The sequence below is a fragment of the Aedes albopictus genome, chromosome 1, assembly GCF_035046485.1.
Source record: "Aedes albopictus strain Foshan chromosome 1, AalbF5, whole genome shotgun sequence".
NCBI classification, from domain to species: Eukaryota; Metazoa; Arthropoda; class Insecta; order Diptera; family Culicidae; genus Aedes; species Aedes albopictus.
The window spans coordinates 289,803,542-289,827,201 of record NC_085136.1 but is presented as its reverse complement, the minus strand read 5'-3'; the positions used below and the strand labels follow the sequence as shown (position 1 = coordinate 289,827,201).

Here is a 23,660-nt window from a genome sequence, read left to right as displayed (position 1 = left end):
GCGATGAAACCGAGCATAACAAACGTGTTCGACACCAGCGAGGTCGCGTCGACAGCCGCGAAACAAATCGGCTCCAAAAGGTTAACGTATAAACTTATCAATTCTTTAATAACTCCATCACTGAAAGTTTTGTGTTAATTTAAAAAAAAATATATTCAAAACGTTCCAAAAATTCTAAGATCTCAAGATCTGAAGATCCTAGGATCGGAAGATCTCAATATCCGAAGATTCCATGGTACAACTATTCCAAAACTTAAGGGTCGGATATCCCAAGATCAGAATGTCCAAAAATACGATGATCCAGAAATACGAAGATCTGAAGACCTGAATACCCGACGATCCGTAGATCGCAAGATCCAAAGGTTCTGAAATCCAAAGATCTCATGATCTCATGATCCGAAGAACTGAAGGATCTAAATTCAAAAATCAAAATGTCCCGAAAATGATCCCAAGAACCGGAGATGCGAATTTCCCTAAATCCGAGATCCCTAGAATCCGTGGATGCCTAGAATCTGAGATCCCAAGATCCGTAGATAACATGGTCCAAAGATCCCAAATTCCGAAGATCCAAATATCCAAACAGTTACCAAAAATCTGAGATCCCAATATCCGGAAATCCAAATGATCCGAAGTTCCAAAGATCCGAAGATTCAAAGATCAAAAAATCTAAAGATCTAAAGATCCGATATCCGAAGACTTGAAGATCAAAAAATTCCCAAGATTCTAAAACATCAAGACCTAAAGATCCCAAGATCCGAAGATCTCAATTGACGGACATACCAAAATCCAGAGAATCCAAAACCCAAATATCCCAAGATAGTCCCTGGTTTCCTAGTTTTGAAGATCCCAAGATACTCCCTAAATCCGAAAATACGAAATTCCGAGAATCCGAAGATCTTGGATCATAAGTTCCAAAGAACTTGGATCCTAACATCCGAAGATCTTGGATACCAAGATCAGAGGTTCCGAAGAAATCTATCATGATCCGATGATATCACCATCCGAAGATCCAAAGATCATAAAATCCGAAGATCTGAGGATTCGAAGATCAGATCTTATGATCCGAAGATCCCATAGTCCGAAAATTCCATAATCCAAAGATGGCGAGACCCAAAGATCCCAAGGTCTGAAAAAGAACTTCTGGTCTTCTAATCCACTCATCTTCCGGCCTTCTGGTCTTCTGGTCTTCTGGTCTTCTGGTCTCCCAAGATATCCCAAGATAGTCCTTAGTTTTGAAGATCCCAAGATACTCCCTAAATACGAAGATCCACAAATCCAAAAATACGAAATTCTGAAGATCCGAAAATCCCAAGATCCGATGATTTCACGGTCCGAAGATCTTGGATCCTAAGTACCGAAGATCTTGGAACCTAATATCCGAAGATCTTGAATCCCAAGATCAGAGGATTCGAAGAAATGTATTATGATCCGATGATATCAAAATCCGAAGATCCCATGATCTGAAGATCTCAAGATTTAAAGATCCTAAAATCCGAAGATTTGAGGATTCGAAAATCAGATCCCATGATCCGAAGATCCCATGGTCCGAAGATACCATGATCCGAAGATGACGATATCCGAAGATCCAAGGGTCCGAAAAGGGCTTCTGGTCTTCTGGTCTTCTGGTCTTCTGGTCTTCTGGTCTTCTGGTCTTCTGGTCTTCTGGTCTTCTGGTCTTCTGGTCTTCTGGTCTTCTGGTCTTCTGGTCTTCTGGTCTTCTGGTCTTCTGGTCTTCTGGTCTTCTGGTCTTCTGGTCTTCTGGTCTTCTGGTCTTCTGGTCTTCTGGTCTTCTGGTCTTCTGGTCTTCTGGTCTTCTGGTCTTCTGGTCTTCTGGTCTTCTGGTCTTCTGGTCTTCTGGTCTTCTGGTCTTCTGGTCTTCTGGTCTTCTGGTCTTCTGGTCTTCTGGTCTTCTGGTCTTCTGGTCTTCTGGTCTTCTGGTCTTCTGGTCTTCTGGTCTTCTGGTCTTCTGGTCTTCTGGTCTTCTGGTCTTCTGGTCTTCTGGTCTTCTGGTCTTCTGGTCTTCTGGTCTTCTGGTCTTCTGGTCTTCTGGTCTTCTGGTCTTCTGGTCTTCTGGTCTTCTGGTCTTCTGGTCTTCTGGTCTTCTGGTCTTCTGGTCTTCTGGTCTTCTGGTCTTCTGGTCTTCTGGTCTTCTGGTCTTCTGGTCTTCTGGTCTTCTGGTCTTCTGGTCTTCTGGTCTTCTGGTCTTCTGGTCTTCTGGTCTTCTGGTCTTCTGGTCTTCTGGTCTTCTGGTCTTCTGGTCTTCTGGTCTTCTGGTCTTCTGGTCTTCTGGTCTTCTGGTCTTCTGGTCTTCTGGTCTTCTGGTCTTCTGGTCTTCTGGTCTTCTGGTCTTCTGGTCTTCTGGTCTTCTGGTCTTCTGGTCTTCTGGTCTTCTGGTCTTCTGGTCTTCTGGTCTTCTGGTCTTCTGGTCTTCTGGTCTTCTGGTCTTCTGGTCTTCTGGTCTTCTGGTCTTCTGGTCTTCTGGTCTTCTGGTCTTCTGGTCTTCTGGTCTTCTGGTCTTCTGGTCTTCTGGTCTTCTGGTCTTCTGGTCTTCTGGTCTTCTGGTCTTCTGGTCTTCTGGTCTTCTGGTCTTCTGGTCTTCTGGTCTTCTGGTCTTCTGGTCTTCTGGTCTTCTGGTCTTCTGGTCTTCTGGTCTTCTGGTCTTCTGGTCTACTGGTCTTCTTGTCTTCTTGTTTTCTTGTCTTCTTGTCTTCTTGTCTTCTTGTCTTCTTGTCTTCTTGTCTTCTTGTCTTCTTGTCTTCTTGTCTTCTTGTCTTCTTGTCTTATTGTCTTCTTGTCTTCTTGTCTTCTTGTCATCTTGTCTTCTTGTCTTCTTGTCTTCTTGTCATCTTGTCTTCTTGTCTTCTTGTCTTCTTGTCTTCTTGTCTTCTTGTCTTCTTGTCTTCTTGTCTTCTTGTCTTCTTGTCTTCTTGTCTTCTTGTCTTCTTGTCTTCTTGTCTTCTTGTCTTCTTGTCTTCTTGTCTTCTTGTCTTCTTGTCTTCTTGTCTTCTTGTCTTCTTGTCTTCTTGTCTTCTTGTCTTCTTGTCTTCTTGTCTTCTTGTCTTCTTGTCTTCTTGTCTTCTTGTCTTCTTGTCTTCTTGTCTTCTTGTCTTCTTGTCTTCTGGTCTTCTTGTCTTCTTGTCTTCTTGTCTTCTTGTCTTCTTGTCTTCTTGTCTTCTTGTCTTCTTGTCTTCTTGTCTTCTTATCTCCTTGTCTTCTTGTCTTCTTAATCTGTAGCTTTTTTTTTCTTTTGATCAAGATATCTTGGACAGTTATCCTTTCGGAGTAATTAGGGTAATTTGAGTGAATAGTGAATGGTTAAGAAGAAAATAGCCTAAAGGATTTAATAGGTTTGCTCCAATCAAACTACATACTTCAAGTTGATCTACTTTCCCAAATCCTCGCATTACGTTACTGGAATGCAGTTTTGAATTTAAGGACATCACATCGAAGGTAGCCCGCTTGTCCTTTCTATTCATGTGCATGAATAACCCCATACTGGGCCATTCGAGACGACAGGAATTCTCAAGAACAACCACCTCTGGAGCAGTGATCATTTTCAACTATCAAAAATTGCACCCGTTTCCAAGTATCACTGCCGAAAAATTCGCCAAAAAAAAGAGAAAGACATCCCTCATTCAGCGACCCGGGCAGGTGTGCCGACGACCATCGGAGCTTTTTTCGAAGCCAACTAACTACATACCCTCTCGACTCCACGGCGGCGGCGGCGTGGTGGTTCCGATCGGATCCGAATCGCGGTGGAGCTCGCGCTGCACAAGCTTTCGTAGCGATTCGAAACCGCCAGCGGCCATCAGTCTGTAACGATCGTTTGAACATACCACGTTGCACCGGCTGTTGCTGCTGCTGTAGCTAGTCGGTTGAGTATCGAGTACGAGCGCGCGCGCGAGCACCGCAACGAACCGCTGGTTGATTGAGTGACGACGACGACGTCGAGTCTGAGGTGTGATCTATCTGTTTCTGCAATTTCGGTGATCGGTCAAGGGGGTGCTGCGTTTCGGCTTGGGACCAGCGTAAATAGGAAGCGTCGATCGAGTTATAACGAAACGAAGCAAAATTGCAAGTGATTGGCAATTTTTTTTTCGGTTGCCCACCGATCGGTGCACAAGAAGTAGTGAGAGTGTAAACAAGAAATACGCGAAAAAAATTGACGTGCGGAAAAGCAAACGACGACTGCGAAGAAGATCCACCGTTTGAGATTGATGGATTCTTTTTTTTCGTCGTTGATCCAGTGGTGATTGCAAGCAAGAACCGAATCTTTTGTGTTCCGCGGAACGGAATTAGTCGCTAGTGAAAACGGAACCAATCGCGGTTGATAGACGACGACGACGCGCTAGACGGAGCCTTAGTGCAGAAGGGGAAGAAAATAAGCGGAGCGAAACGCGCGCCAATCGGAAGGAAGGTCGTTCAAATCTCCGAGACCTCTGAAGACTACAACACTGAAGAAGTTGCATGCGGCTGCGGCGGCGTCGGCGATCCAGCTCGTCCAATTAGAACCAGTGCAGATAGCCTAACATATATATGCGCGACCACCGTACATGAGTGTAGTGCTACTGGCTCCACAACAGGTGTCCACAATAGAATCCAACGAAGATGAGAATTTTGGTGTTACTTTTGGTTGTAAGTAGAACTTTTTTTGTAGGACGGGGAGAGGGGTCCGCAACAGAATAACATACGAACCGAAGATTGATGGATAATGGATGGAAAATGGTTCGAAGTGATGATGATGATGTGTATGTGGTATGCCGCCCGGTGAAACACGTGCTCAACAAAGGCGATGCAATATGTTTATGATTGTACTCTTACAGCGAACAAAGGTGATGATAAGATTTACGGGCAAGTTGAGTTTATCAAGAGCAAATGACGCTACGGTCTGTAAAAATGATGAAATCAAATCTTTACATATTGCGTTCAGTAAGTGATGTAAGTTTGTGTAAGCTAAAAGTAAGAATTTAGCTTAATGTAGATCTCGGTCAAGAATTTGTCGAATATGACCAAGTTAGTCTCAGATAATGGCTAACTGTTGTAATGATTGTGACCTTGTTATACTCCGAGAATGTTCACTAAGTATGCACAGCTTAGTATTCAGTACGTACTTGAATACCTTAGTAAACCTCTGATCCTTCACGAAAAGCCCTTTCTGATAGTTATATGGGATTCTAGTGATCCAGTCACGTAAATAGGACGAATAAATTGGATATATATATATATATATATATATATATATATATATATATATATATATATATATATATATATATATATATATATATATATATATATATATATATATATATATATATATATTTTCAATTCTTTCTTCTTCTGTTTCTTTCTGGCTCTGCGATCTTACTAGAATTTGGTCTACCTTTACATTTTCTTTTTTTTTTCAATTAATCCAAAAATTTCTTATATTTCGACCCTGAATTCCAATTAGATGGAACAGCAACAAAACCGTTTTAATTAATAGAAAATACATGTACAAGCTGACTGCCAAATTCCACCACTTCCGATGCCGTCCCATTCGAATGGTGTTCCCTCTCCTACGATAATACGATAAAAAAAAGCATCAATCGATCGTATACCACATTTATAAATTTATAAATTAGCATTAGCATCAAGCGAGTCGCACAAATTCGTAGGTGGTACAGTCCTAGACCGCTGTTATGAGGGTTGCCTCCTTCCCGTCCGAACCAAAGCACAAAGATTTGGGACTAATCTCTGACTCTTAGACAAGACTGATGCAATCCTCCAATGGTTGAGAACTGTCCTGGCCACGTCCTTGCGACTGCTGAGGAAAGGGAAAGGATTGTTAGTTGGACACCTAAGAAAGATGTAGACAACTCTACGATCTCTCCTTAGGCCTAGATGTCACGGGAATTTGGGTGTTGTTAGTGGAAGGGTAGACTCTAAAGGATACGTTTGGTAAACATTCAGGCACACTATTGTTCAACTGCTTCAAATCAGCTATCTGCCCAATCCATCCTGGTTTCCTCGTCATCTTGATGGCATTTGGTTAAATTACTAGATGCTTCGGTTGAAAATCTGAAATATAAAGTAATATTAACATCGTACGTCGAGTAAGCTACATATTAGTGATACGCTCGCCACAGATACATATTTTTACAATATTATGTATTGTATGATAAATTTACCTGAATCCTTCTGAAATAAAATGTTAATTAGCAGCTAATTGAAACACATATACTACACAAACACAAACAAGTACATCAAGCTTTGATCCTGGGATATTTATATAAAATATAAATATCAAGATCAAAATTTGATTTGGTAGATCTTACACCGCAACGCACCTTTCTAAGGTGATCTACCCACGTTACGGGACACATTTATAAATTTATAAATCCTCCAATAATGCTGAGTGGATCAATTGCAGCTCGATGAAGTTTTCAGGTTGATTACCAAAAGTCGTTCTGTACTTTTTAACCCCTTGGTATCGAATGGACCGTATATGATCGCAAAAGATAAATGGATGCTTAAGAAATCCCACTTCATAAAAGTGAACTTGGTTTTCGGAAAAGTTTTCTGATCACAATCGTTACCCACCTAGCGGTGATGGCACCTTTCTCGTGCCTTCAAAAACTCATTTCGGCAAAACTCAAGTAACATGTTGATGAATACCCAGCTAACACAAAGTCTTATATGATGTTGAATGAGATGCTATACAGTGAAGGCCATATGCGTTCATGCATCCATTTAACCGTGTGTAAGGAGTACGCATATCTTCTACGCATCACTTTTGCATCCTATTCAACATCATATGCGATCGTGTGTTGACTAGGTATCGCACTTTCATACGTTTAACAAAAATCCATTTCATGACACTTGAAATCTTGTCGTTTATCTGACTTTTGATGTTTCAGCCTTTAAATCGTTTAACGGCCTATAAAATGAGCCGCAATTTTAAATTTTCAGCGGGTATTTTCGATTTAAGCCCGTTATCTTGGATATTCTGGTTGCCATGGACACCAGACTTCTTTTCCATAACAGAAATGCCCATATTGAAAAGTTCTAGAGCATCGAACTCCATTGAACATCCGCCATTTTGGATATTCCGGTCGCCATTTTTGAGCTCCGGACATTTTCTACATATCAAACATACCCATGTTTCCCCAAACAACTAGTCATCGTATAAGTTGTTTCATAAGATGATAAAGTGGAGGCCTTTAGCATGCATGCCTTCATTTAGACGCATGTAAAATATACGGATATCGGCTTAACTTTCACATCTTATGCAACATCTTATACGATGACTAGTTGATGGGTCATGATTTAAGAGCTTAAAACTCCATTAAACGGCCACCATCTTGAATTAAAAGACGCCATCTTGCATTGTGAGACGTGTAATTAGATATTCTGGTCGACATTTTTGAACTCCGAATCTTCCCCATACCAAATATAGCCATATTTATATATGGTTTAAGAGCCCAAAACACTATTAAATAGCCGCTGTCTTGAATTTAGAGCAGCCATATTGGATTTAGACCGCCATCTTAGAGTCGCTGGTCACCATTTATGGACTCCGGACATCTTACCTGTACCAAATATCCCCATATTGCATGGTTTTCTAGCCATCTTGAATTTTGAGCCGTCATCTAGGATTTTAGACCGTCATCTTGGTTATTATGGTCACCACTTTTGGACTTGAGACATCTTCTCTATATCAAATATACCCATATTGCATGGTTTCAGGACCTAAAACACCATTAAACAGTCGCCATCTTGACTTTTAAGCCGCCATGTTGGATTTTAGATTGCCATTTTAGATATTCTGGTGCCCGTTTTTGGACTTAGGGCATCTTCCCTATACCAAATATACCCATATTGCAAAGTTTTAGGGCCCAAAACCCTATTAACCTTCCGTAACTCGCGCGGTCGGATACCACCGCCAGCATCGCACTGGTGCTGTGTACAGTAAGCGAGCTTTTATCAACGTGTTGTACAAAATACAACAGCGCGTGGGTTAAACAGCCGCCATCTTGAATATTGGGCTGCCATATTGAATTTTGGGCCGAAATCGTGTAATTTCTGGTCTTCAGTGTTGATTTCCGCATAAAATTTGTCAACCATGCTAAGGACTACAAAAATCGCCGCAGTTTGATGTGTCCCATGATGGGGCTTGGTTTAGTTTTATATACTACCAGTTCTACCGGTGCTGGTCCAGATCACTTAAATGGCCATAACTCCGGAACGCCTTGACCGATCCGGACCTTTTTTTAATAGCAAACAATGCGGTAAAATTCCGGTTCGATTCCAGCAATAATCCGAAATATTGTCCAATGGAAAATTCTCTAAAAGTGAGTGAACTTATTTTGCGCACAGACATACATACATACACACATACATACACCATGGGTGGCCAAAATGTTTGGGCAACCTTGCTTCTCTTACAAAAAAGTTAAACATGCTGTAACTTTTCATAGAGCGCATGAAAAATTCTCAAATTTCGACTGTTTGTCAACCTATTTATTATATGTGCATCATTGGTACAAATTTGAGCTCGATTGGCTAATATTTCGTGAAGCTAGAACCGTTTACGTAAAACACTTGTTTTTAGACAACCAGTTTTTGAACTGTCATATCTCAGAAAACAGTGAACCGAATTAAATGAAAGTTCGAAAGTTTATCAAAAATATAATAATGCTTCACCAGTTATTAAAACATAGGTACTTTTCAATCGTTTAACAAAGCTATCATGAATTGACATTTTTTGGATCTCTTTCGAAAAAATGATTTTTTTATTACATTATTGTTATTTAATTTTAGTTTTGATATCCAAAGATACATCTGTTTTCAGGATATCTCTATTTAGATATAGTAGAGCCAGTTTGGATTGAAGGAAGAACACATTTAGTATTTTTGTGTGGTATTGTAAATATGACTTATTTTCCACTACATGGGTGAACATTAGTATGGGACAAACATCAAATTCTCGCTCCAGTCGACTTTTTTGATTTCATTTAGGTCCCATATGAACTGGGCAAAATTTCAGCGCAATCGGTGAAACTATAATTTAGCGCAAGCGGTTCAAAGTTTTCATAGGATTTACTATGGGAAAAGTTGCACTTTCAGATAAAAAATCCCAGAGGTCGCCCTTTGTCTCCTTAATTCAAATCGATCAATGCTTCTTGTAGAAAAATCATTTATGAAACTTTCTTTCGAAGACCGCAAAACGATTGGATGCTTGTGGAAAAAGTTATTGATTTATTACCGATTAGTGATCCGAAAAACGGCTTTTTGTATTGTTTTATTAGCAGCACTGCAGCTGCTGCTTTGGCTGCTGCTGTTTCTGGGGGTGGTTATGCCTCCCGCCACCCCAAGCAACAACGGCAGCAGCAGTGCTGCTGATAAAACAAAACAAAAAGCCGTTCGTTGGATCATCAATCTGTAATAAATCAATAACTTTTTCCACAAGCATCCAATCGTTTTGCGGTCTTCGAAAGAAAGTTTCATAAATGATTTTTCTACAAGAAGCATTGATCGATTTGAATTAAGGAGTCAAAGGGCAACCTCTGGGATTTTTTATCTGAAAGTGCATATTTTCCCATAGTAAATCCTATGAAAACTTTGAACCGCTTGCGCTAAATTATAGTTTCACCGATTGCGCTGAAATTTTGTTCAGTTCATATGGGACCTAAATGGGATCTAAAAAGTCGACTGGAGCGAGGATTTATTTTTTCCATACAAGCGTGTACCATACTAGTGAACATTTCAAACCGGTATAACTTAATCCGACGAATTTCGCGCCAACCCTTCTATGGGGCTGGCAGCACCCTCTCAGAATCGAACGAAACTTTGTGATAAACAATAGGTCTTTCTAAGCAACTTTGCATATTTTGTTTTTCGAAATTTTTCAAGAGAAACATTTGAAGAGGGCCTAATTTTTTTTTCATAGATTTTTTTTCAAATCGATGTAACTCAAAAATGAGAAGACCTACAAAAAAGTGTTGTATGGCGGACTATCGTGAAAATCCATGAAGTTTTTTAAAAAAATATCTAAAAAATAAAAAATTAATTCCTACACTGAAAAATAAAGGTTTTAAAAATTTAAATCGATATTACAAAAAACCCTATGTTTTTAAATCGATGATTTTTTTTTTCTGGAGAAAGGTATTTCAATTACCTACATTTTCTCCAAACAATGTTGCTGTGACATATTTAAGGGAAAAAAGTTTTTCTAACAAAAACTTTTTTCATGTCCAAATTGAGTGAATATTTTTTATCGTGTTTCGTGCCAACATGGCCATATATAGGTTCAGTAGCCTCTCATCAACCAATGAAACTTTATGGATGTTTAAAAAATTGTTGAAGAAGCAATTTTGCATAATCTAACATTTATCTAGACTACCATTTGAAAAGAGCGTATTGGGGTGGCCCACACTTATGTGAAAAACATAAAATTCGAAAAATGGCAAGTCTTACCTCCTGTATCGATTGTTTTGGACTCCCAGGAGCTACGTTCAGCATTTGAGCGAAAACGAGTTAGTCTAAGGAGTGATACACAAATTATGTCACGCAAAATACGTCCTTTTTCAACCCCCCTCCCCTCCCCTCTAGTCACGCTTTTTATATGGGACCTCGCCACTGTTTGTATGGGTCGTCACGTTCTGCAAAACCTCGCCCTAACTAACGACTAATTCATAAAAAGTTTGCCCAAACTTGTGTGTTTTTCATAAATCTGACATTAAATTGTTTTCCGTGTAATGCGAAATTGGGTCGACCAAATTTTGAAATGAATAATGCATTGGGTCGGTGAGATCCGACTGCGCATTGCTAGGATCCATCGTCAGGAGGATTAAATCGGGAGCGGGTTCAACACACACCGACTGGAAGACTCTGCGGTGAAAAGGTCCTTTGTCGGGGAGCTAGAGAACCGTGCTGCAGATATTCCAGAAGGTGGAAGCGTAGAAGATCAATAATGGAGCGCCATCAAGAACGCCTTCACCGCCACAGGCGAGAATAATTTGGATTAGCTACGCACTCGAAGAAAGCAGTGGATCACAGATGATACAGTAGACGTTCGATAAGTGCAACATGTTTACGTTTTTTACCGAATGAAATTCGCTAATTGCAACGACTGGCAGCCGTCAAACAGTTGTCAATTGCTGTTGGACGTAGCCAGACTGCACTCAAAAACATCGCAATGCAGCTGTAATGCATTCGATAACATCGCAACTCTGTTGACGTTTTGTTTTTGACAAATAGCGGAGCGATAACTGCAAAATTGTTGCACTTAGCGGACTTGCAGTTAAAAAGTATTGCAGTTAAACCGTTTGCACTGAGCGAACGTCTACTGTACCTGGAGGAAGATAGAGGAGCAAAGGAACGCTAAAGCCGCTTTAGAGCGAGTGAAAGCACGAGGAGCCAAAGCCGTAGCCCGTCAGCGCTATTCGGCGCTCGAGAAGGAAGTGAAACGCCCATGTAGACGGTACAAAAGAGCGTGGGCGGACTCCCTAGCCAACGAAGGCGAGAAAGCTACAATCACCGGCGATATCCGTCTCCTCTACGATGTTTCACGTCGCACAGTGGGGAAAAAATAGGTATAAAACGCGAATAAATTCAATATCTCTGCTCGGAGTGGATGGATTTGAATGAATTTTTGACACAATCTGTAAAAAAAATCTATAGTTTCAGATAAGGAGGGTGCCATTCGCCGCACGATGCTGGAAATCAGTGTATTCGGCTCGTTTTACCCCACTCTCTCTCTTACACACTTTTTAGAGAAAATCCTTATTTATTCCCGACTGACGTGCAAATTAAATGATTAATTAAGCTCATATTTATGTAAAAACTTTCATAGTATCGGCAACTTGACATAGGGTTGGTCCTGCTCTTATCGATTGCGTTCCACTCCGAGCGAAGATGCATGTAAAATTTCAATGAAATAGGGGATATCGGTGTAACTTGAAGACATTTCAATTTTTAGGGCTGTGCGGTGAGCCAAACCAGCTCCATTCGATGCTACGGAAGTTTTTACACAAACACGAACTAAATAAATCGTTTATTTTGCACTCCAGCATTTTTCTAAAATGTGAAAAAGAGAGAGTTGGATAAAACGGGCCCGATACTCTGATTTCCAACCTTATCTGAAACTATGTATAGAGATTTTTGCAGTTTGTGTCAAAAACTCATTCAAATCCATCCACTCCGAGCAGAGATATTGAATTTATTCGCGTTTTATACCTATTTTTTTCCCATTGTGCGTCGCCTCAATGGGACTAAGATGAATGCTACGATACCCATGAAACACACGTCTGGACAGTTACTGACCGACCCGGCTGACCAGTTGAAACGCTGGTTCGGGCACTTTGGAAACCTTTTTCAAGTGTCGGTCACATCATCATCACCTCAGCATGATCAGCCAAGGGTTCGACGCATTACCCGTGTCAACACCGAAGCTCCATCAGTGCAGAAGATAGAAATAGCCATCCGTAGCATGAAATCGATAAGGGTCCCAGGAGTCGATCGCATATCAGCTGAGATGCTTAAAGCTGATCCCGTAGTATCCGCACAACTACTGCATCAATTATTCTGCAACATATGGGAAACCGCGACATTTCCGGCCGACTGGATGCAAGGCGTCTTAGTAAAGGTACCCAAAAACAGTGACCTGACTGTTTGCGATAATTGGTGGGGCATCATGTTACTGTGTATCGTTCTCAAAGTCCTTTGCAATGTGATCCTTAACCGGATACAGGAGAAGATTGACGCAACTCTTCGACGGCAGCAAGCAGGATTACGTGCCGGACGATCCTGTGTGGGCCATATTGTCACACTCCGTATCATTCTGGAGCAAATCAATGAATTCCAAGAGTCTCTCTACCTGGTGTTCATTGATTACGAAAAAGCTATCGACCGTCTCAATCACGGAAACATGTGGGAACTCTTCAGGCGCAAGGGTCTCCCTGAGAAAATCATCGGCCTCATTGAAGCACTGTACAGGGCATTTTCGTGCAGAGTACTGTACAACGGTGTTTTGTCCGATCCCATCCGGGTCGTCGCTGGAAAAAGGCAAGGATGTATCCTTTCACCGCTATTGTTCCTCATCGTAATCGACGAGATCCTGGTAGGTGCGATTGACCGTGAACCAAATCGTGGATTGCTGTGGCAGCCCATTACCATGGAGCACAAAATCCGAATTTTCAACTCGAACGTGAAATCTATACGCCAGTGAAACCTGGTGTGTACCAGTGGAGAACATCGTTGATGTCATCAAAAGCCGATAGCGACAGAAATTCGGGAGCGAAAGTGGAGGTGGGTCGACCACACTCTACGCAGGGGCGGAAACGAAATCTGCAAACAAGCGTTAGACTGGAATCCAGCAGGACATCGCAGCAGAGGCAGACCCAGAGGCTCTTGGCGGCGCAGCCTCAATAGCGAAATCAAGCAAGTCGACAGAAATTTCACCTGGCCACAGGTCAAGGCGATGGTTGGCAATCGCCCAGGATAGAAATCTATCAATTTGGCGCTCAGCACCACCGTGGGTGCCCAGCACTGAAAGTAAGTAAGTAGAATGTTACAGGTATAAATATTTGTTACATTTGAATTCACCCGTTATTACCACCGGCCTTCGCCCTTTCAGCACGGTCGTCATACAGTCCAGCATCTGCGTGAACTGCGCGATCGGCCACCGCGGAGACACATAACAGCTACAGAAAAAAAAACCGTTTACTTTGGCGACCACGAAGCCCTAATAGGAAGTAGACTCCAACTCCTGGATGGGGTACTTACCCGTCGTCCATATCGCCGCCATTTTTCTGGGCCCATCCGTGACCCAATTGCCGTTGCCGGTGGATACTCGGTATGGGTCCGCTATGATGGCGATAATCATCCCCCTCTCAGAAACTGTCCGACAAAGCAGTTGCTGAGCTGCGTCACAGTGGTTCACGTTCAGCTGCGTTACCTGCACTGTGGTTTGTTCGCTACGGCTCTTTTTGAAAGCCGGGCACCTTAGACCACCCAATGAATGGGTGCCTGTTGTTCACGGTCACGGTTCACCAAGCCTCTGGACTGTAATCCCTGCTTCCCTGCTGGTTTATTGTTTCTAGACAAAGCGTTTAGGAGGCTTCACAGGCTCTATAATGAACTTCATTGGAATTTCAGGGCGGTTTCAGAGCAGTTTCAATGCGTTTCGAGGCCGTTCAGGTCGTTTCATGTCGTTTCAGTAGAATTCGGATGAGTCTTAGAGCGTTCAAAAAGCTCTCAGGAGAGCTTCAGAGTGGTTTACGTGGGGGGTATAAGAGGCATTTACAGGCGTTTCAAGGCGTTTCATGGCGTTTCAGGAGGTTTTTGAGAGTTTTAGGGGGTTTCCCAGGCTCTAAAGTGAGCGTTTCAGACGGTTTCAGAAAAAAGACGTTCCAAACTGATTACGCCAGTATATCCCATTACCTATTCGCCTTGACGGAGGCTCTCTGAGAGAATTGCGCTGTGCGTGAAAACATTTTTTTAACATGGGAAAGGATAGGAGCTGCATTTTCAAATGCTTCTAATTCTTTATAGATTTTTTTAAGCCAAACCTTCTTAATGTTATCGAATGAGATTTTGATACGCTATATTATAGACATAACATTGTGATTTAAAAACTTTTTGTCTAAAACCAGTTATAGTGTAGCTAATTGAAAGTATATTGCAAAACATTAACACTTTCTTCAATCTGAAGTCCCTAAAATATTTTAGAAGCATTTGAAAATGCAGCTCCTATCCTTTCTCATGTTAAAAAAAGTTGTTTTCACGCACACCCTTAAATGAAACAACACAGCGCACGAGTAACTTTCACGCAGCGAGCAAAAAGACAAAAGAATTTTCACGCAGATTTGTGTAACACCGGATCAGCACATTTTTTGTGTTGATCCGGTGTTACACAAATCTGCGTGAAAATTCTTTTGTCTTTTCGGTCGCTGCGTGAAAGTTACTCGTTGCGCTGTGTACATCGAGTTCTGCGTGCACAGCGCAATTCTCTCAGAGAGCCTCCGTCAAGGCGAATACTCAAGAGAGCTTTCCTCACACAGCCATAGAACTCACTACTAGACAGCACATGGTTACAAAAGACTGTGCCAGCATGAATTTCATTCATAAAGTGCTGATAAGCTGGCAATGTAATAGTAAAATGAAGATAAAGTAGCATATTACTTCTAGGAAATGTGCATTTCATGAAAAAAAAAACTTCACAGACTTAATCGGATCGAGTTCATCAGAATGTCATGATCAGCAGTGAATAAGAAACATCAATTTAATTGAATCTGTAGAGATGTGATTTGTGCCAGAGAGAATCATACATTGCAAGATGCTTTATTTTTTACATTACATAGCTCAAAATGAGTTCAAATGTAACACCTGCGAACCGATGCGACCTTATCAGCACTTTTTATGCCGGCTACAGCCAGCATATGCTCCGACCAAAAACAAAGCCGCTCGATTTGCACCGAAATTGAATTCGGCTTGTCTAATTTCTTTGGCTAAGTAATCCGTCGGCCGCCACATTAACATGCGTTCACCACGCAGCAGACGTTGTTTTACTGGCTCATACCGGACTTCTAACTCATCAAATGCCGACAGCTCAACAACATCGCACATGGTCTGAGCCTGGCTCGATCGAGGAGCAAATGAATAATAAAAATTGCACACCGACGACGACGCGACGGACGGCATCGAGTGTCTGTGTAAAAACACAAATTACGATCAGTTATTCAACGTGAAAAATCATTGGATAATCGAAACTCAAGACGAACCCAGTTCGGCTATTTCAGACTACTGAATCGACGGTCAATCGATTGTTGTTTGCACATTGCACCCTTCAATTGAAAGAAGCAGCGGGGTAGCCATTATTCCCTACAGCCAGACACAGTTATAGAGCCAAAAGGTCCATAGCAACAAAAGCTTAATAAGGTGTTAGTTTTCACTATGACGGTCCGGAAATATCAAAACAAAGATACGCCAAAAGATCATCCCATACTATATTTTTTTTTCTACAAAACGAGAATCTTGGAAAGTTTCTACTTGCACATTCTGGCACGGTCTCCCGCGACAGCTATTCAAATTTTCAAAATCTTAGGGTTTCAGAGAGCAAAATAGTTTCAGCAGGTTTGAGAGGGGTCTCCAGTTAACCTAGTGGTTACGGCTATGGATCGTCAATCCAGAGACGGCGGGTTCGATTCTCGTTCCAGTCGGGTAAATTTTCTCGACTCCCTGGGCATAGTGTATCATTGTGCTTGCCTCACAATATACAAATTCATGCAATGGCAGGCAAAGAAAGCCCTTCAATTAATAACTGTGGAAGTGCTCAAAGAACACTAAGTTGAAACGAGGCAGGCCAAGTCCCAGTGGGGCCATAAAGAAGAAGAAGAAGAAGAAGGTTTGAGAGGGCTTTTAGGGGGCTTCAGATGCTTTTCACATGGATTTCATTTGTGTTTCAGAGGTGTTTCAAGGCGTTTCAGGAAGTTCCAGAGAGGTTTTGTGGGGCTTCAGAAACTCTCAGGTGAGTATCACGGAGGTTTTATGGCGGTTTCAGAGGCGTTTGAAAGCGTTTCAAGGTGTTTCAATGCGTTTCAGGCCGTATGGCCTTTCAGGGGGTTTAAGGAGGTTCAAGTGTGACTTTAGAGGACGCAGGTGAAGGAGGATTAATAAATGTTTCAGAGGCGTTTCAAAGTGTTTCAAAGCATTTCAAGGCATTTCATGGCGTTTTAATGCGTTTCAGGGAGTTTCAGGAGATTTAAGGAGGCTTCAGAGGCTCGCATTTAAATTTCACGGAGATTTCATGGGAGTTTCAGAGGCGTTTCAATGCGTTTCTAGGCATTTCAATGCGTTTCAGGGAGTTTCGGGACATTTCAGGAGGTTTCACAGGGATTTTATGGGGCGTCAGAGGCTCTCAGGTGAATTTCAGAGAAGTTTTATAGGGGTTAAAGAGGCGTTTTGAAACGTTTCAAAGCGTTTCAGGGCATTTTGATGCGTTTCAGGGCGCCCCAGGAGGTTTCAGGAGGGTTTTAGGGGGCTTCAAAGGCTCGCAGGTGAATTTGTCGTAGGTTTCATAGGGGTTTCAGAGGCGTGTCAAAGCGTTTCAAGGCGTTTCAGGGCGTTTCAAAGTATTTCAAGGCATTTCAAAGCGTTGCCACGTTTCAGGAGGTTTCACAGAGGTTTTAGGTGGCTTCAGAGGTTCTCAGGTGACTTTCACTCCGGTTTTAAAGAAGTTTTAGAGGCGTTTCAAAGTATTGCAAAGCGTTTCAGGGCGTTTCATGAGGTTTAAAAGGGCTCAAGGGGGCCTCAGAGGCTCGCAGGTGAATTTCACGGAGGCTTCAGAGGCGTTTCAAAGTGTTTCAATGCGTTACAATGCGTTTCAGGGCATTCTAGAAGGTTTCCGATGAATTTGAGGGGGCTTAAGCGGCTCGCTGGCGAATTTCACGGAGGTTTAATGAGGGTTTCAGAAGCGTTTCAAAGTAATTCAACGCGTTTAAATGCGTTTCAGGGCGTTTCAGAATCGATTCACCGATTAATTTGAAAGCATTGAATCGATGTTTTCAACTGAAAACTATAAATGATTCGTTTGCTACATGTAGTTCAAGTTCATGGTTGAGATTGCACATCGAACATTTCGCGACACTGATTTGAAAATTGATGTGGATAAAACGTTGAGACAGTGATAAGCTTTCCCATGGGATGCTACCAAAATATTCCAGAATCTTAAGAAGGATTATCCCAGAATTCTAAGATGAATTCTCCCAGAACCCTGTGAGCAATTCCAAGAGCGGTTCTTTCACATTCTATTTCATCTAGAATAATAAGAGAGATTCTCACCAAAATATTTTCAGAATTCTAAGCTGGATTTCCCAAGAAACTTAAAACGTATGGCCCAGAATTCTGAAAAGGGTACCTAAGAAGGATTACTCCAGAATCATGAGAAAGGTTCCCTCAAAATGCTGGACGGGATTGCCAAAGGAACCTGATATATATTCTCTCAGAAATCTGAGAGATAGGATTCCCTGAGAAGAATTCCTCCAGAATCCTTTTAAGTATTTTCCCAAAATTCCTCTAATATCCTGAGTGGAATCCTTTAGAATGATGAGAATAATTCTGTCAGAATCCCGTAAATAATTCTCCCAGAATCCCGAGAGGGATCATAAGAGAGGTTCTTTCAGATTCTTAAGAGATATTCATCTAGAAAACTAAGAAGGATTTTGTTTTCGAAAAATCTGATATGGTTTCTCCTTGAAAGGGATTACGAAAACTTCTAGAATGGACTTCCCCAGCATCCTGAGAAGAATTCTCTGGAATTCTGAGAAAAATCTGAGAAAATTCTGAGGAAATTTCTTTAAAAAAAAATACCGCAGATTCCTGAAAGACATTCCCCCAGAATCTTTGAAAGGACTTCCCTAAACTCCTGGAAGGGATTGTCCCAGATATCTGAGAGTGGTTCCTCTAGAATACTTTAATTTGTTACACCAGAATCTCAAAAGAATTTCCCTATTATCTTTTCAGGGATTCTCCATTATTACTAAGAGAGATTCTCCCAGAAATCTGAAAGGGATTTATGGGGGCAACTGCTCCAGAATACAGAAAACAGAATTCTACTGGGATTCTCGTATAATTCTGAGAAGGATTTCTGCCGAATCCTAAGAGGAATCACAAAATCTTTGCGAGGGATTCTCAAAAATCCGAATTTATCTAGAAAACTCTGCCCAGAATCTCGTGACAGATTCATCAATAATTAATAATTCTGAAAGAAAGTGCCCTAGCTTCTTGAAAAATACAGCACCAGAATCCCAAGGATTTCATGAGACAAATTCTCCAGAATCTTGAGAGAAATTTCCCCAGAATCCTGACGGGGATAACCCCAAAAAGCCGAATTTTCAGAGAATCTTGGGAAAAGTACCCGCAGAATACTTAGTGATATTTCCCCAGAATCTTAAAAGAATTTAACGCAGAATCCTAGGAAAGATACCACTAGAATCCTTAGAAATATTTTTCCAGAATTCCGAGAGAAATTTCGCCACAATTTTGAGAATTCTGAGTATGATTCTCCAAGAAGTCTGAGAAAAGTTCCTGAGAATGCCGAGAAAAATTTCCTCAGAATTCTGAGTGAGATCCTAAGTGAGGCTCTTCCAGAATCCTTAGAGGAATCACGTCATCCAGAAATGTCTTGGAATCCTGGAAGCGATTTCACCCTTGGTAGGGAACCCTGGTAGTAAATACCCTAAAATCGTGAAATGAATTCTCTTAGATTCAAGAATACTGATAGGAGTTGCCATAAATATTGCTGTAAAAAAATCCTCTAAAACTTTAAAGGGACTCTTCCATAACTATGAGGATTCCTCTAAAACTTTGTGAGAGATTCCTTCAAAATGCTGAAAATGATCACACCAGCATCCAGAGAGACCTTATCCCAGAAAAGAGAGAAAGAATCTTCCAATAGGAAAACACCCTTCATTCTATAAAGGATTTCCCTACAATCATGGGAGAGATTACTCCAGTTTTCTGAGATGAATTCTCTCAGAATATTTAGAGGAATTCTTCCGGCATCCTGAGGGATTTCTTCAGATTCCCAAAATGAATTCTTCTTAAATCCTGTGACGGATTGCCTAAGAATCCTGAGAGAAGTTTTTCCTTGGGATTCTTCCAGAATGCTTAAACGGATATCCCCAGAACACCCTGGTGGAATCTTCCAGAATCCTGAGAGGGATTCTCCTAGATCCTGAGAGAAATTCACCTGCAGTAATGAGAGACATCCCATTAGTGTCCTGAAAGAGATGGCCCCAGAACCCTGAGAGGCGCTGTCCATAAACTACGTAGACTAATTTTTGGTCATCTCAGACAACCACCGCCACCTCCTTAGACTTTTGCTCATACATTTTTTTTTTGAAATTTGTATGAACCGTAGCCTTTGGCCTGTACCCCCTCCCCCTAACAGTCAACGTAGTTTATGGACAGACCCTAAGAGAAATTCATCTAGAATCCTGAGAGGGATTCTCAAAAAAAAATGTTCGGAATCCAGAGATGGACTGGCCAAGAATCCTGAGAAGGATGCGCTAGAACCCTGAAAGGGACTCTAGACCATAAGCAGGATATGCAGGCCTCCTCCAGAATCTTGAGTAAGATTTACTTAGACTTCTGGGAGAATTTGTCCAAGAAACCTGAGATATACAGGTATGCATCGATTTAGTTAACCCTAGATTTAGTTAATTTGTGGGCCTTCAACATCGATTTAAAAAATCGAATCATCGAAACAGAACATCGATTCAAAATTGCCCAACGCTAGTTTCAGGGCGTCCCAGGAGGTTTCAGGAGGGATTTAGGAGGCTTCAGAGCCTCGCAGGTGAATTTTTCGTAGATTTTAGACGTTTAAAAGCGTTTCGAGGCGTATCAATGCGTTTCGGGACGTTTCAGGAGGTTTCAGAGTGATTCGGAGGGGTTCAGAGGCTCTCAGGTAAATTTCATGAAGATTTCATAGGGTTTCAAAACGTTTCAAGGCATCTCAATATGGAGACCATTTCAGGGGAATATAGACGGTTTCAGGGGAATATAGAAGCCCATTTTACTTTTCCTCTATTACGTAAATCTCTTAGAGACAACCAAATACGTAATAGATCCGATAACCTACTCAAGGAAATTCTTGGAGATCCTCAGACTGACAATGGGCTCACCACTTGATAGCACACAGCTACATGATGCTGTGTAAGTATAAATTTCATTCAAAATGCTCAAATAGATCACTGATTTCACTTGTAGATCAGATGGCCTTAACTCCAGGGAGTTCTCGGATACTCTTATACAATCATAGAACCCACCATTTGATAGAACATAGATGCCTGGGGCTGTGTGAGTATGAACCTCATTCTGTGTGCTCTTAGTAGATTCGATGACCTATATACTCAAGGGAGCTCTTGGAGACCCCTTAAGATTTTTCGAACTCAAAACTGGATAGATCATAGTTGCCTGAGGTTGTGTGAGTATGAACCTTAGTCGTAAATCTCTTAGCGACAACCAAATACGTTAGTAGATCCGATGCCCTATACTAAAGGAAATTCTTAGAGATCCTCAAACTGACAATGAACTCATCACTCGACAGCCCATAGTTGCATGAGGCTATGCAAGCATAAATTTCATTCATAATGCTCAAATAGATCACTGATCACGGTTATAGATCACATGGCCTTAACTCTAGGGAATTCTCGGATATACTATACAATCATAGAACCCACCACTTGATAGAACATAGATGCCTGGGGCTGTGTGAGTATAAAACTCATTCTTTATGCTCTTATATACAACTAGTAGCCCTCGTAGATTCAATGACCTATATACTCAAGGGAATTCTTGGAGAACCTTAAAGAATCATTGATAGATCCGATGACCTACACGCTAGGAAGTTCTTGGAGATCCTTAAACTGACAACAAACTCACCACTTGGCATAGTTGCATGAGGCTATGCAAGCATAAATTTCATTCATAAAGCTCCAATAGATCACTGATTCCGGTTGTAGATCAGATGGCCCAAACTTCAGGGAGTTCTCGGATACTCTTAAACTTTTAACCCTTAAAAATTCCGTGCACGTCCCTTAACTCCTAATTCTGCTTGTTTTACCGTAAACCAAATTTATCTGTAATCTTGAGTACTCCAACGGCTTTGAACACAATCAAATCCCATTTAGATTACGTTAGCTAAATGGAGGGACCTAAATAGATTTAACCTGAATGGGTCCTACCTTAATAGAGATTTCAGTGTACATAAACCCTTCAGAGGTCTCCAATTAGCCTAGTGGTTAAGGCTATGGATCGCCAATCCGGAGACGGCGGGTTCGATTCCCGTTCCGGTTGGGAAAATTTTCTCGACTCCCTGGTCATAGTGTATTATTGTACTTGCCTCACAATATACAATTTCATGCAATGGCAGGCAAAGAAAGCCCTTCAATTAATAACTGTGGAAGTGCTCAAAGAACACTAAGTTGAAGCGAGGCAGGACAAGTCCCAGTTGGGACGTAAAGCCATAAAGAAGAAGAAGAAGAAGAAACCCTTCATCTATCCACGGATACATCCTCAACGATATAATATTGTTCGAAAATTAACTTGCTTGGCTTTTCCAACACCGAACAGAGACTGCTGCTACTTTGCACAGCAGCAAGCGACGAACCTACATTGATTTCTGGCAATTTTATTATGTTCAAATTTCAGCCCATGCGTATTCAAATTAGGTTCGTCCTTTAGTTAGAATGGAAAGTTTCCCTTAGCCACAGGTTTCCGACGACGGACGGTGAGCTCATAGTAAACACTCTAAACGACCTTGAACGGCCCCAAGGCAACGGCAACGTAGCGTCGGACACTTGAGTGCAGCTTAATTGGATATTGACGGGTGAGTCGCCCACCAACAATAACATCACAAAGCCATGCCGAACAGTCAGTCTCCTCCACCAGCCCCAAACATCAAAATTGGATTACCAGCTTAGGTCGGGGTTGGGCTTTGGAGCAGGATTTGGCTGGAGGTTTTTGCTTTCTCGTTACCGCTTCGAGTTCTTTGAAAGTTGAACAAACTAGGATTGGCGGCGGAAGGTAGTGAGTGACGCCTTATGTTTGTCACGAGCCAAAGGCGGATATGAACCAAAGAAGTGAAGGGAAAAAATAGAAACCGATGCGGAGCGCCGTGTTCTGCTCGATTTGAGGTTGGAACTTTTTGGCAAGTGCCAAGACCCAGAATTGGAAACTTTTAGTGGCCGTACTTGAAACCATAAGGTAGGAAGAATTTCATCAGTCAGCCAGCAGCGTTAGTCAGCCGCCAGCCAGTCAGTGCCCATGCCATAACGTTCAATTTAGCTGACGGTCGCGCCGCGATGGCCGCAGGTTGCACTATATAGCTAAGCTTTTTGCATCATCATCCTCCGTCGTCGCCATAGTGAAGGTGTTTTATGGCTGACATGAAACGTGCCCAGGAAGCAAGATTGGTCTCTCCTTTTAGTGGGGGTCCTTCCAGATCGAAGGTGATTGTGGACGGAAAAGTGACATAATCGGATTAGTGGTGTGGAAGTATCTTAAGCACAGGCTGTATATTGTCTTACTTGATACGGGGGCTTAAGTGGGTTAGTCTGGTAAACGGCTAACAGCTTCGGCTAGAAGTCGTTCGAGGACACGAGTATTCATTTCGACAGTAACGACATTGAATTTATCGAAGTGGTCTAATGGTTTCATTGAAATAATCTTTTGAAGTGCGATCAGAACGTAGATCAATGATGAAACCCAATTCCATTTTTAAGGGGATCTTGAGTTGATTGAAATCTATTAAAATGGATAATTTCACATGTTCATGTGGATTGTAACCCTAGCTTGCATGGGATTTTTGATCAAATGATGAAGTATCAAGCACGTTGCCAAGTTTATTAGCATGAGATGGAGTAGGGAACGACCTTAATAAAAATGTGCATTTTGACAACCACTTGTAATCTTCCTCAATGTTAGTTATCACCCAGAGAGGATCCAAAGTGGATAACTGACACTGAGGCAGATTACAAGTGGTAGTCGAAATACGCGTATCTGTCGAAGGATAAGCAAAACTGGGCAGAATTAAACGGCTCAAAACTGATTACACTCATTCGAAAAAGCTTAGAGGGATTGAAAAATCGGTACAAAAGCTTAAGATGTTTTTACAA

At 41.6% G+C, this 23,660-nt stretch overlaps 2 protein-coding genes across 17 annotated transcripts in view; one reads left to right on the top strand and one right to left on the bottom strand.

Annotated features, from left to right (window-relative positions):
• The window catches only part of LOC109408315 (solute carrier family 35 member F3), a 277,247-nt gene that overhangs the window by 115,334 nt on the left and 138,253 nt on the right, over positions 1–23,660 (bottom strand). The window lies entirely within an intron of this gene.
• Positions 3,623–23,660, top strand: part of LOC109623085 (uncharacterized) — a 120,040-nt gene continuing 100,002 nt past the window's right edge. The window contains exon 1 of the mRNA XM_029860048.2: positions 3,623–4,635. Coding sequence (XP_029715908.2) covers positions 4,609–4,635 — 27 coding nt within the window. The 5' untranslated portion in view covers positions 3,623–4,608. The remainder of the gene's footprint in view (positions 4,636–23,660) is intronic.